We start from the raw sequence: 13,217 nt of genomic DNA, 5'->3' as shown, positions 1-13,217 counted from the left end.
GTAGCAATTACTGGTGCCAAGACAAAGTTGCACACATAACAGTTTGAATTCTTCCATTGGTTTCACACACCTTGGCTCCGAAACTATTCCTCATGCCCTTCCCCACCCAAAAAGACACTGCAGCAGGAAATGTGCTTGAGGAAAACAATAGCCCATTCTTGCTTTTATCTGCTTCGGTATAAAACACTGACATCATCTGGCAATATAGAGAGGTGCTTTTATGTATTTACCTCCCTTAGCCGCCTCCTCCTCCTGTAAAGAGGAGAAAACTTGTTCACCTTAGCCTCTGAGGATAGAACAAGAAGCAATGGGCTTAAACTGCAGCAAGGGAGGTCTAGGTTGGACATTAGGAAAAAGTTCCTAACTGTCAGGGTGGTTAAACACTGGAATAAATTGCCTACGGAGGTTGTGGAATCTCCATCTCTGGAGATAATTAAGAGTAGGTTAGATAAATGTCTATCAGGGATGGTCTAGACAGTATTTGGTCCTGCCATGCGGGCAGGGGACTGGACTCGATGACCTCTCGAGGTCCCTTCCAGTCCTAGAATCTATGAATCTATAAAAGCTAGAGGGCCCTGCCTGCAGTGGGCACCTGGTCTAGAGCCAATTGAAGTCAGCCAGCTGGATCTGGCCTTCTCATGGGCTTGGCATCAGACCCTGGAAGGAGTGTGGTTTTGATGCACAGCATAGGGCAGGATTTGAGGCACATGGGAAATGGGTCTGCTGCATCCCTGCCTGCATCAGAGCCCAGCACCCTGCGGACTTCCTTTGCAGGAAGAGAACAGACTGTGACAGTAAATCCACTGCGCAGCCATGTAACTGGGAAGAGGGCTACCTCTGCCTCAGGGCTCTAGCAGTGACTCCACATAGCTCCACAGCTTTTGGGGTGGGGGAGGATTTTTTTCTTCCCCTCCCCCACAGATCACTGCCTTGTGCCAAGCCCAGCTTCTTGTACTTAGTACAGAGGGGTGGCGGTATTGAAGCTTCACCCCAGTGAATTTAATGAGGATTTTTGCCCAAGTTAGGACTACTGCAGAATTCAGTTGTTAATGACAGATCATAAAAGTCTGGCTGCACTTGGAATGGATTTTTGGTTTGTGTATTTTTTAGCTGTCCAGTACGTGCCTAAATGGCTCATTCGCTGCTTCACATTTTCCATTGTTACTGTCATTTTTTCAGTCAAACAGAACTGAGAGAGAAGGGGACACAGACTAAGCGGTGCTGACATTTTCTCTGTAGCTTCAATAAACATTTGATATCAGGAACTTTTCTGTAAAACTCCCCACAGTGCCACCACCCCTTCTGACCCCTGACCCAGTTTTAAATGGGTACCCATTGACTTTAGTGTGGCTGGCAAACCTGCATAATCAGAGCTATTCTACTGGAAATAGCAGTCAATCCAAATGCAAAAGTTCTGAAAAGCTAAAGCAATTACAAGTCTAGTACATTCCATTCCGATGACACATCCGTACTGCAAGGAGACACACTTTAAAGCAACAGCTCCATACCTTAAATGCCTGTGGCTGATGAATAGACACATATATGCATAGGTTTCCAAAGGCATGGTAACCCTAAACTAAATAGTGAAAGGGGTGGGGCAGAGGGAAAGGGGAGAGCAAATAAAGTTCCCTCTGAATCGGAAAACCTGGCTGTATGTACAACAGCATAATGAACACAGGGGTAATCGTCGCTATTGTCCATCCCAAACGTTCAAAAATCACAAGTCAGACATCAGAAAATCGTGAGATTGGCTTTAAAATCACGACACTATTTTGGAACAATTATAAATGTGGGTTTCTTTTCATTTGCCTTCTAAAGCTTTTGATACACTCAGTCCATGCTTTCAAATTTTTCTCTGCAACCAGAAGGGCTAGAAACTTACTGCTTCAGTGGGGTTATTTCAATGGAAGCTGAGATTCTTCTATAATCACTTGACTTCGGGAGCTGGGATTTTAGGAAAAACCTCAAATATTGCAAGACATGATCAAAACCACAGGAATTGGCAGTCCTGGGTTACTGTTATAGTTCAGCCATTTGCTCATGGGACGGTGCTGCTTCTAGCTGCCCTGCAGTTTATGTGTGGCCTGTGCTGCAGAACATTAGAGAGTGAGGATCCAGAAAGCTAATTACTGTAACCCAATCGACTGTTTCATCCATTATTATAGAACCGCTAAGGCCTCTGAGGTCCTGCCTTTGTCAGCGGAGGGGATGAGCTCCCGGTGGATTGAAGCAGGAGCAGCATAGACATGGGGTGCTACCTTTGTGCTGTCTTTCTCTCACCCATCTGTATGGAAGCCTATCTTTGGATGTTGCATTTGTGACGGGTTGGATCACAGAAACCCCCTTGGGAGCTGCCACCCAATGTGCAAAGACTACCCCTGCTTCTGTTTTCCCTGCCAGCTCAGGATTCCAGCACCCTGTCTTGCTGAGCCAGACACTCCAGTCTGCTCTAACAAAGACTCAGGGTCTGAATCACTTGTCCCAAAGCTGCAAGTTTACCGAAAACCAGCTCACAGGAGTGTGCTTGTCTTTAGCACTCAGATGCCCAACTCCCAATGGGGTCTAAACCCAGATAAATCCGTTTTACCCTGCATAAAGTTTATGCAGGGCAAACTCATAAATTGTTCGCCCTCTATAACACTGATAGAGAGATATGCACAGTTGTTTGCTCCCCCAGGTATTAATACATACTCTGAGTAAATTACTAAATAAAAAGTGATTTTATTAAATACAGACAGTAGGATTTAAGTGGTTCAAAGTAGTAACAGACAGAACAAAGTAAGTCACAAGCAAAATAAAATAAAATGCGCAAATCTATGCCTAATCAAACTAAATACAGATAATCTCACCCTCAGAGATGCTTCAGTAAGTTTTTCTCAGACTGGACACCTTCCAGGCCTGGGCACAATTCTTTCCCCTGGTACAGCTTTTGTTCCAGCTTAGGTGTTATCTAGGGGATTCTCCATGATGGCTCCTCTCTCTCCCTCAGTTCTCTTCCACCCCTTTATATATCTTTTGCATAAGGCGGGAACCCTTTGTCCCTCTGAGTTTCCACCCCCTCCCCTCACTGGAAAAGCACCAGGTTAAAGATGGATTCCAGTTCAGGTGACATGATCACATGTCACTGCAAGACTTTATTACTCACTTGCCAGCACACACATATACAGGGAGACTCACAGGTAAACAGCCATCTGCAGACAATGGGAGTCATCAAGATTCCAAACCATCATTAATGGCCCACACTTTACATAATTACAATAGGCCCTCAGAGTTACATTTTATATTTCTAGTTTTAGATACAAGAGTGGTTCATTTCTACAAATAGGATGATCACACTCAGTAGCTTATGAGCTTTGTAATGATACCTTACAAGAGACCTTTTGCACAAAGCATATCCCATTTGCATTATAGTCACTTATTATCAAATTTTTTATAAAACTATCCCAGTTACATTATATTCACTTATTATCATGTTTTTATAAAACCATGTAGACTGCACAACGTCACAGCATTGAGTTGATGCTCTGTGGCTGAAGGGGAGCTATCAGGGATTAGAACAGGGGAAACACTCTTCACATCATTCCACCCTTCTCCTATTTTGTGGGTCTGACTCCACTAATTTACCTAGGTTTCCTTTGTCTATATGGAATTCCTTACCCAAGGGAGGTGGGATTCTGGGAGCAGTAGAGATTCCCTGGCAGCACAGCAGTGTTGTTAAGGGAGTTGGCGGAACGGGAGGTGCTCCAGGAGGCCAGGTGAGGAACCAGAAGTCAGCAGAGCATTGAGATTCAGGGCCTCTGTGTGGAGGGCTCTAATCTCTGAGATCGGCTGAGTTTAGGGACTGAACCCTGGCCTCCGCTGGTTCAATCCCTCCTGACCTCCAGGAGCAATGCCAGAGAAACTCCATAAGGCAAATTTTGGAACTTGTAGTGACCTAGATGGATAATTCCCTTATTATTTTGATTTGAACTGTCCTGTTAAAATGCAGCATAACAACATAAACCTGTTTGACAGGCTGTCAAGAGTGACTTGACTCTAGTTTGACATTGCTCTCAATCCCTGTCCCTCCTTGCTGCAAAGAGAATGTCTGCTGCAGACTAGGCCCTCATGGTAGAAGGGCCTTAAAATGAGGTACCTCATAAGATGTACTGCTGTTATAATAACCTCACACCTCAGTTCTTCAGCACACAACCCATTGCACTTTCACATATGATATGCAAATGGCACATTTTGCAAGTGATGTCCTATTAGAACAGAAGAGGAAGACATTAGGAGGCTGTTACCAACTTAACCTCCACATCAATCAAAAGGAAACAAAAGAAAAGAAAACATTTGTGATAGGATGTGCTTAGGAATAAGATCTGATCAAAGAGTTCAAGAGCATGTTCTGAACACTTAGAAATTGTAAAACAGCTCAGCTATGGTGAGATCTAAAAAAACAATTAAAGGGACACTCTCAGATGCCATAATCACATATTTTTAAACATATTATTAGTTAGACGTGTCTGGAAATATAGCCAGAGATTATTGCAACTAAAAGAATTTTTAGAAAAGTAATTTACTCTCCATTGTTTATAAATGCCTGAACAGACAGAGGATAGGTCTTTGTTGATTGTTTACCTCGTGTACTTGGTTTAGCTTGAACAATGAAGACAGGCTTATCAGGCTGACTGTTCTTTCTGGCAAGGAAGCGGGAACCTTGCAGGGTTAAAGATTTTGAAAATCTTTAGTTGATGTTCACAAACCATCCCCCCCTTCCCCCCCGGTAATTTAAACCATGGGGCTCAGTCCTCTGGTATGTCCAATCTCTGCTGCGTGCCGCAGAGGTAGGGAAGCCGTAAAGGAAGGGGTTGCTACTCCCCAGGCCTGGGGCAGCTGAGAGCCAGTTTGGCCCCCACCGTAGATTAGAACAGCCATTGGGTTGCCCTAAACTATCTCAAAAATACAGTGACCATCAGACCACTGTCTGCCAGAGCACAGCACAGCCAGCGACACTCCCTCTTGCCCTAGCACGGGGGTTCTCAAACTGGGGGTCGGGACCCCTCAAGGGGTCGCAAGGTTCTTACATGGGGGGTCGTGAGCTGTCAGCCTCCACCCCAAACCCTGCTTCGCTTCCAGCATTTATAATGGTGTTAAATATATTTAAAAGTGTTTTTAATTTATAAGGGGGGGGGGGTCGCGCTCAAAGGCTTGCTATGTGAAAGGGGTCACCAGTACAAAAGTTTGAGAATCACTGCACTAGCACATCCCCAAGAGATCCATTTTGCACCATGCAGATATTCTTCCTACATCAGGAGAATCCCCGGCTGGCAGTTTAAGCACAATAGAGCTGTTATGGGTCTCAGGATTGAGTCCGTGTGTTTCCCAAGAGTGGTTCAATTAAAAAAAAAAGGGCAAAAGAATGTTGCTCTAGCTGAAGGGAAGCCTGTGCTATGTATCAGGAGGCAGGGCTGGATTTACCCCTTACGGGCTCCTAGGCACAGCATCTTCAGCGCCCTCCCACCCAGAGACCCCTCCACAGATCCCCCACCACAACTGCACAGCGCCCTGCACACACCCCCACCCTGTGCTCCTCCACCCTCAGACTCCTCCCACTGCCCAGCACCCCCCACACAGCCCCACAGCCACAACTGTCCAGTGCCCCAACACACACAGACCTCCCCCATCCCCCACTGCCCAGCACCCCCTATAACCCCCCCACTGCCCAGCACTCCCCACGAACCCCCCCCCACTGCCCAGCACCCCCAACACAGCCCCACCACCACAACTGTCCAGTGCCCCCCACAAACCCCCCACTGCCCAGCACTCCCACATATAGCCCCACCACCACAGCTGCCTACTGCCCCACACAGACCCCCCCACTGCCCAGCACTCCCACATACAGCCCCACCACAACTGCCTAGTGCCCCACACAGACCCCCCCACTGCCCAGCACCCCAACACACACAGACCCCCCACTGCCCAGCACCCCCCCCCACAGCCCCACCACCACAACTGCCCAGTGCCCCACACAGACCCCCCACTGCCCAGCGCCCCAACATACACAGACCTTCCCCATCCTCTACTGCCCAGCAGCTCCCACAAACCCCCCACTGCCCAGCACCCTCCCACAAACCCTCCCAGAGACCCACTCTCCTGTGCCCTGCCCCCCGGCCGCATTCACCAGCCCGGCTGGGAGAAGACTGTGTCTGCCGAGCTAAGCTAGCAGTGCAGCTGGGGCTGTTCAAGGGGATTGCTCTGGCCTCGCGGGAGCAGCATGATCAGCCACGCTGGAGCAGGAGTGGGGCCTGCCTAGGCCGGGCTCCCTCGGGACCCACTTACTCGGCAGGGCCCCCAGCGGCATTGGACTGCTGAGCTCTTCCCCTGCTGCTTCGCCTTCCCTGCTGTCAGGAGCGCTCCAACAGGACTGCGTGAAGCCGTCTCCCCATCAGCCGGCCCTGCACCCTGCCCAGACCCGGGAGTGGCAAACTTTGAATTTTTAGGCACCCTTAGAACTCTGGTGCCCCTAGGCACGTGCCTACTGTGCCTAATTGGAAATCCGGCCCTGTCAGGAGGAGGAGAACTTCCTTTAGACGGGGTGTATTTAGTTTTTCATTAGAATGTTTCCATCATTCCCTCTCTGCTCCTCTTTCCACTGTCTCCTCTAAGGAGAACACGAACCCCCTAATGTCCAAAACTCAGGATGCTCCATCTGAGGTACAATAGCTTCACCCCTCTCCAGTACCTACCTGGTTTCATTTCTCATTCTCTTGCACCATGCTGCAATGTTGGGGTTGGAAACACCACAGGGGATGTTTAAATCCACACACTTAACGTCTGTGTATATCGAATTAAGAAAAAATTCATAGAAACTATTAGCTTTTGAATTTTTCTTTTCTTTTTTTATTTATTTTTTTAAACAGTGTAGACAAATCCAACAGGAGGGCTGGTCAAATTTTTTCCATCCAAGTTATTTAATGATGGAAAATTGGAGTTTAACCAAAGTAGGGTTGGTTTTGTTTTTTTTTTGTTTTTCAAAAACAAGTTAGTTTTTTGTGGAAATTTTTGATATTTTGGCCAAAACAAAAAATGATCCAACTCCCCCAGTGTTTTGCTTTTCTGCCAAAAATTTTCAGTATTTGAATTTTTGCCAAAGAGAAAAGAAAATTTCTGTGGAAAATTTAGATGAAACATTTTCTGGGTGGAGGGGTAGGAGGACCCAAACATTCTTCAACCAGTTCTGTTCAACAAAACCTAGGAGATAGTCTGATTTTGTCTTCTTCAAGCACACACAGCTGAAGGAAAATACCAAGCCAACACCTGATAATACAGCACTTACACCACCATCCTTTCCATTGTGTGAAAACTAGCAAGTGGTTATTGAGTGATGTAAATTAATTACTTTTAAAACTATGGATTACTCTCTTTGATGTTCTAATGGTTAAGGCAGTCTGGACAGATTGCAGTGATTGATTGTGATGTGAGTGGATTAAATGCAATGGTATCTTCTTTCAATAGCTGGAGGGCTATTCTTCCAGTTGATCAGTGTACCTGCTGGGCGCTTGAGAATAAAGACAGACCTTCAATATCTGTGATTGAAGTTTCTGATCACTCTGGGAAATGCCCCTTCATTTGAGGAGATGTTGCCAAATCCAAATATTTCTCACTTTGCCTTTTCATTCCCTTTAAAGGAGAGATTATTCATGATGTCTGTCAAGAAGGAAGGTGCCCAGAAGAAATGGGCTGCCGTAAAGGAGAAACTTGGGTCCCAGGAGACTGACCAGTCAGAGGCCAACCTGGAAAATGCAGAGCCAGAACTATGCATTCGCCTCCTACAAATGCCCTCAGTAGTGAACTACTCTGGTCTCAAGAAGCGACTGGAGAGCAGCGATGACACCTGGATGGTCCAGTTCCTGGAGCTGAGTGGCCTAGATCTGCTCTTAGAGGCCCTGGACAGGCTGTCTGGAAGAGGAGTATCCAGGATTTCTGATGCCCTGCTTCAGCTCACCTGCATTAACTGTGTGCGAGCTCTCATGAACTCCCACAAGGGGATCGAATACATTGTCAGCAATGAAGGCTATGTCAGGAAACTCTCTCAAGGTAAGAACACTTATTGTTCCTTTTAAACACACACAAGTCAGCTATATATTAAAGAGTTTTTTATATTTTTATCATGCTGTTGCCTTTTAAATAGCATAGGGCTTTAGCGGCTTTCTCACAAGGACATTAGAGGCTATTCTTATGCAGACTCATTTAATAAAACGGTTTTTTTCCTCTAAAAAACCCTACTGCTTTTAAATGCCACTTCCCCCAATTTTTGGCATATGGCAGAGAAGAAATATTGGACCCGTTTCCACACAGGAGTCTTTCATGTTTTGCCAACAAAGTGTAAGACACTCTGTCTTAGGATAACATAGAAACTACTGGTTCCTTACCTCCCTGACTTCACCTTGTAGACAGATATCTGTCACTTATTGTTTGTGAAGTCAAAAAGCAGAGTGTGGACAGTTAATCAAATGGACATCAACAGCTACAATTGACAAAGAAGAAGGGTGTCTCTGTGGTTAAGACTCAGAACATCCAGTTCTATACCTGGTGCTGCCACAGATTTCCTGTGCGACCTTGAGCAAGTCATTTAATTTCTCTAGGCCTTAGTTTCCATCTGTAAAATGAGGCTAATGCTGCCTTCTTTCTTCCATCCTTTGTGTGCCTTGGCTGTTTAGATTTAAGTTCTTCAAGACATTTCTTACTATTTGTATAGTGCTAACCAGAATGAGGCCCTGATCTTAGCTGAGGTCTCTAATGTTACTCTATACTACCAATGCCACATGGATCAGCGTTCATGTCGTGCTCCCAGTCAGCACCTGGCCTGGGTCGGGAAAGCTAATCCATCCAGAGGACCAAATTCAGTGATGAATCCTAGTCACGTACCACTTGAGGCATGTTGTGCATATGCTAAGAAGAATTGCCATATCTACAAACCCATTATTTATAGCTATTTAAACCCTCCACTGTTTGACAAGCTTCTCTATTTTAAAGTTATCTTCCTTTTTCTCCTCCCAAAAAAGAAAAGACTTGTCTTTCCTAACAGCAATAAAATATAGGAATGGGCATTTTTCACTGTGGAAGTAGGAGCATTTGTAGTGTTATTCAGTAATGCAATCTCTTTGCTTCATTGTAAAAGATCAATAAGGTATATCCTGGCCAATGCTCTGTGGAACACACAGGGAAAGGGGAAGCAGAAATATAGAATGGCTGATTAGAGCAATTCATAGTGCATCCATCTAAACTCAAAGAATAAGACTGTTCAAACAAAAACCTGCAACGTTTCTCCAGCTTTTCAAGAAACTGAACCGTTTTTGTGAACTTGCAATAAAATGTGTCATTCTTGAGTGTCCAGGTATTTGAATCTCATTGCAAATACTTCCTGGAACACTTGCACAAGTACATGGCTTGTGTGCGTCCCAGACTCTGGATGTTGATGGAGTTTCAGAGAAGTATACACTAATAGACATTTTCTCTTTTTGGCAGCACTGGACACATCTAATGTCATGGTCAAAAAACAGGTGTTTGACCTGCTAGCTGCACTCTGCATTTACTCACTGGATGGGCATGCCCTGGCTTTGGACGCTCTGGACCATTATAAGGCAAGTGCATAGTCAGAGTACTATATGGTGTTATTATCTAGTTCCCTGTGGGATAGGTAGACCAATGTGCACTATTATTTCAGCTCTGATCCTGCAGCTGGATGCACATGGGTGCATCCCCCCACCTGGGGGCACAGCACAGGCATAGGGATCAAGTTGTATCATTCTGGTTAGAGAGTCAGGGACTTAAAGACTGAGCTTTGTAGTAAGTAAAAAAAAAAAAAGATGCCTTCCTTGTCAGCAGAAGTCTGAGTGGCTGCACAATGACTCAGCTAGAGGCATCTGGCTGGCAGCCATAAGGATCTTTGTGGCAGCCCTACCAGCATCCGTGGAAAACTCACAAAAATCAAAGGTACCATCCCTGTGGGTTTCACAGCCCTGGATGGCTGTACCAAGGAGCAGGAAGAAGTCTCAGGTCAAAGAGGGAACTTTTCCAATGCAAGTGATCAGTTTCCATTTACTTTCTCTGCTGACTAGACGTCTGCTCAGTGATGGAAGGCGCTGTCTCTAGCACACATTTTTCTTTCTCGTGTTTAGTGAGATATGCTGATGAGGAGTTAAGATACTGACCTTGTTTTAGAGTCTGTTTTTAAAAGGAAAAAAAAGGTTTCTAAACTGGAACATCTGCAATATCACTTGTGTGTTACCAGACTGTGAAGAACCAGCAGTACCGATTCAGTGTCATAATGAATGAGCTCTTTGCTACGGATAACGTGCCTTACATGATAACGCTGCTAAGTGTTATTAATGCCGTGATCCTGGGGACTGAAGAACTAAGAATCAGGACGCAGCTCAGAAATGAGTTTATAGGTAAGTGTAGCAAAGCGAAGACTCACGGGTGCGGCGCCTCCTGCTGGTCATTTGGGAATTAGCTCATCCAGCACTCGGAGCGCCTCCTGGTGGCCGGTGTCTCGCCTGTCGCAGGCCCCGTGTCCCTTCCGGACCCCGGTGCCCTTTACCTTGGGGTTCTGCCCACCGCAGTACCCCCACACGCTGGGTCCCCCTGCCAGGGGAACCCCCAATGCCCTATACCCACCTTGCCTCAGTGGCTACTGCCAGTCGTCATCTAGCCCCCTCTCACTGGGGCAAACTGCAGGCTGTATTGGCCACTCATCATTGGCAAGAGGGTCAGACCAGCTACCTCTGCCTATTCCCGGGCTGCACCTCCCAGCCCCAGTACCTGCATAGGCCTTTATCAAGGCCTCAGCCTGGGGAGTTGCCAGGCTGGAGCTCCCCAGCTCTTCTTGCCCTTTCCCAGCACTGCTCTGCTTCAGGTACCCTATTCCCAGGCAGCTGGGTCCTTCTCCCTCCAAGGCCGGAGAGAGACTGTCACTCAGCTCCTGGCTCACAGCCCTTTTATAGGGCCAGCTGTGGCCTGATTGGGCGTGGCCCAGCTGTGGCTGCTTTCTCAATCAGCCTAGCTTTTTCCACCGGAGCGGGGTAACTGCCCCACTACAGTAAGAAAGTTGTGTCCCCGTCAGGTTCCCTTCTTTTGGTCCTCTGACCGCACTCCTGTCCCTGTTATTTCATTAGTTGTCCCCCGAAATCAGTTGGGTTTCAGGTCCTGTAGATCCTCCCCTTAGGCTGTGGGGGGTGATCCTTTAGCAGTGGGCTGGCTTCCGCCCGCCCACTTCCCAGGACCCAATAGGTACAGTAAGAAAGTTGGTTGGATCTAACTTTATCAAAGGAATTAAACTCTTGAACTCAAGCCAGTTCTGTGGTAGGTTTTCAAAATACCAGTAAGATAGTTAAATGAAAAAAAAAAGTTGTGCAAATTGCATTGTGTCATACTTGAGACACCAATAATGAGCCTAACGTATAGGCAGTGCAGTAGCCTTTGACTCTCGTTTTATATTTGATACACTTTCTTTAATCCCATTATTTCAAGCTTTGTTCTTCTTTTTCACATAAACTTGATCTTTTCTTCTTGTATGCTAACAGAATTCCAGCTTAATCTACCCTATATATATACACTGTAACCTTTATTCCATGAGCTAGTTTAATCAACTCATGTCTGTAGCAGCCCAGTCTTTATTCAGGCCTGATCTACACTACACAGTTATGTCAACATAAACTGCCTTACATTGACCTAGTTGTGGAAGTGTCTCCACTTAAATTTGGCTCGCGCCGATTTAGTAACACTACCCAAGCGGCGTAGAGTCACGGCTGATGTAATTAGGTTGATGCAGTGTCAGTGTAGATACTGCATTGCTTACATTGACTGTGGCTTTCAGGAGCTGTCCCAAAATGCCCCATACTGACCATACAATTGATACAAATGCTCCTGGTGAGGACGCGTACCACCAACACAAAGAGCCAAGTGTGCACACACCCAAGCGATTTATTAACTGTGGTGGCTGTATGCTGACGTAAGTTAGGTCAACATAATTTTGTAGTGTAGACATGGCCAGGGCCAAACTGAGATCTGATGCAACTCCTCTCACAGTTAATGTGAGTAGTGCTTTCTTTTGCCAGGACTCAGTTTAGCCCATACAATGTAGCACGTGATTTAAGAATATACAGTAGTAGTCTCTAATTGCTTGAACATAAGGAATGTTGGGTACAATGAGACAGATGTTCAAATACTCCATTTTAAGAAACTTCATGTGCAGCTGAGGATAATACACCTTATGTTTTTCGCAACATTGTAAAATAAAGTCCTGATCCTGCAGATATTTAGCTCCAGGGTATTACGCACCTGCACAAATATTTGCAAGACTGGGATCCAAGCTCTTGTTAATGAACATTCTCCTTACTATGTCCCAATCTTGCAAACATTTATGCATATGCTTAACTTTACTCATTCTGAGTACTTCTGTTGAAGGCAATGAAACTGCTTGCAGTAGTAAGTAGTACTAAGCATGTGCATAAGTCTTTGCAGAACTGGGAGCCTTAATTTCTTTTTAATTAATTTTTTGTACAGCCTTGCAATATACAATGATTAGAGGTTCCAAGAGGAGAATTAAGGCACCTTGGTAATAATAAAAACATGCAACTTTAAATAGCAATTTAATCCTTTGCACCTGGGAAATGTTAGGTTTTATGCATATACAAATTCCTCACAGAAGTGCTTAACATCTAGTAGATTAGAATGACAACACTTTTTATTTTCCTCTGTCAGGTCTTCAGTTGTTGGATATTTTAAACAAGCTAAGGTAAGGTTTTCTTCTTTTAAACTTTATTTTATAATGCGATTCATTTCGATACAACTATAAAAATACTTAGTGCTTATTTTAGCAATTCTTTCACTTTATACAAATGTCTATTTTTATTTTATTTCCTTTTTTAAAAAATGTTTGGCTTATCCATATTTTTCACTGCTTCCTTTCTGAGTTCTCTCCTGGTTAGAAATATAAAAACCACTGCATTTCACTGCACTTTTTCCTGTGATATCTCATTTTTTCTCCCTTTATGTTAACCATGAGTCAGAACCAAAACCCAAGAACCACGCCCCCTCCCCAAACTTTTGCAGTGTTCCGAATCTGAATCGAGATCTACATTTTGTAAATAGCTCCTTTTTCTAAATCAAAACCTAAGATCCAAGGAGGAAATCACATGGTATAAAATACTGTTTTAAACCTCTTCATCCTA

At 45.1% G+C, this 13,217-nt stretch overlaps 1 protein-coding gene across 1 annotated transcript in view; it reads left to right on the top strand.

The window, feature by feature from the left end:
• The window catches only part of INF2 (inverted formin 2), a 43,947-nt gene extending 31,162 nt beyond the window's left edge, over window positions 1–12,785 (top strand). The window contains exons 2-5 of the mRNA XM_065403741.1: window positions 7,671–8,079; window positions 9,511–9,626; window positions 10,277–10,436; window positions 12,748–12,785. Coding sequence (XP_065259813.1) covers window positions 7,683–8,079; window positions 9,511–9,626; window positions 10,277–10,436; window positions 12,748–12,785 — 711 coding nt within the window. The 5' untranslated portion in view covers window positions 7,671–7,682. The remainder of the gene's footprint in view (window positions 1–7,670; window positions 8,080–9,510; window positions 9,627–10,276; window positions 10,437–12,747) is intronic.
• The last annotated feature ends 432 nt before the right edge of the window (window positions 12,786–13,217 follow it).

This window comes from Emys orbicularis, chromosome 4, assembly GCF_028017835.1.
Source record: "Emys orbicularis isolate rEmyOrb1 chromosome 4, rEmyOrb1.hap1, whole genome shotgun sequence".
Lineage (NCBI taxonomy): Eukaryota > Metazoa > Chordata > Testudines > Emydidae > Emys > Emys orbicularis.
Note: the sequence above shows the minus strand (reverse complement) of the source record. Positions and strands in the feature narration are given on the sequence as shown.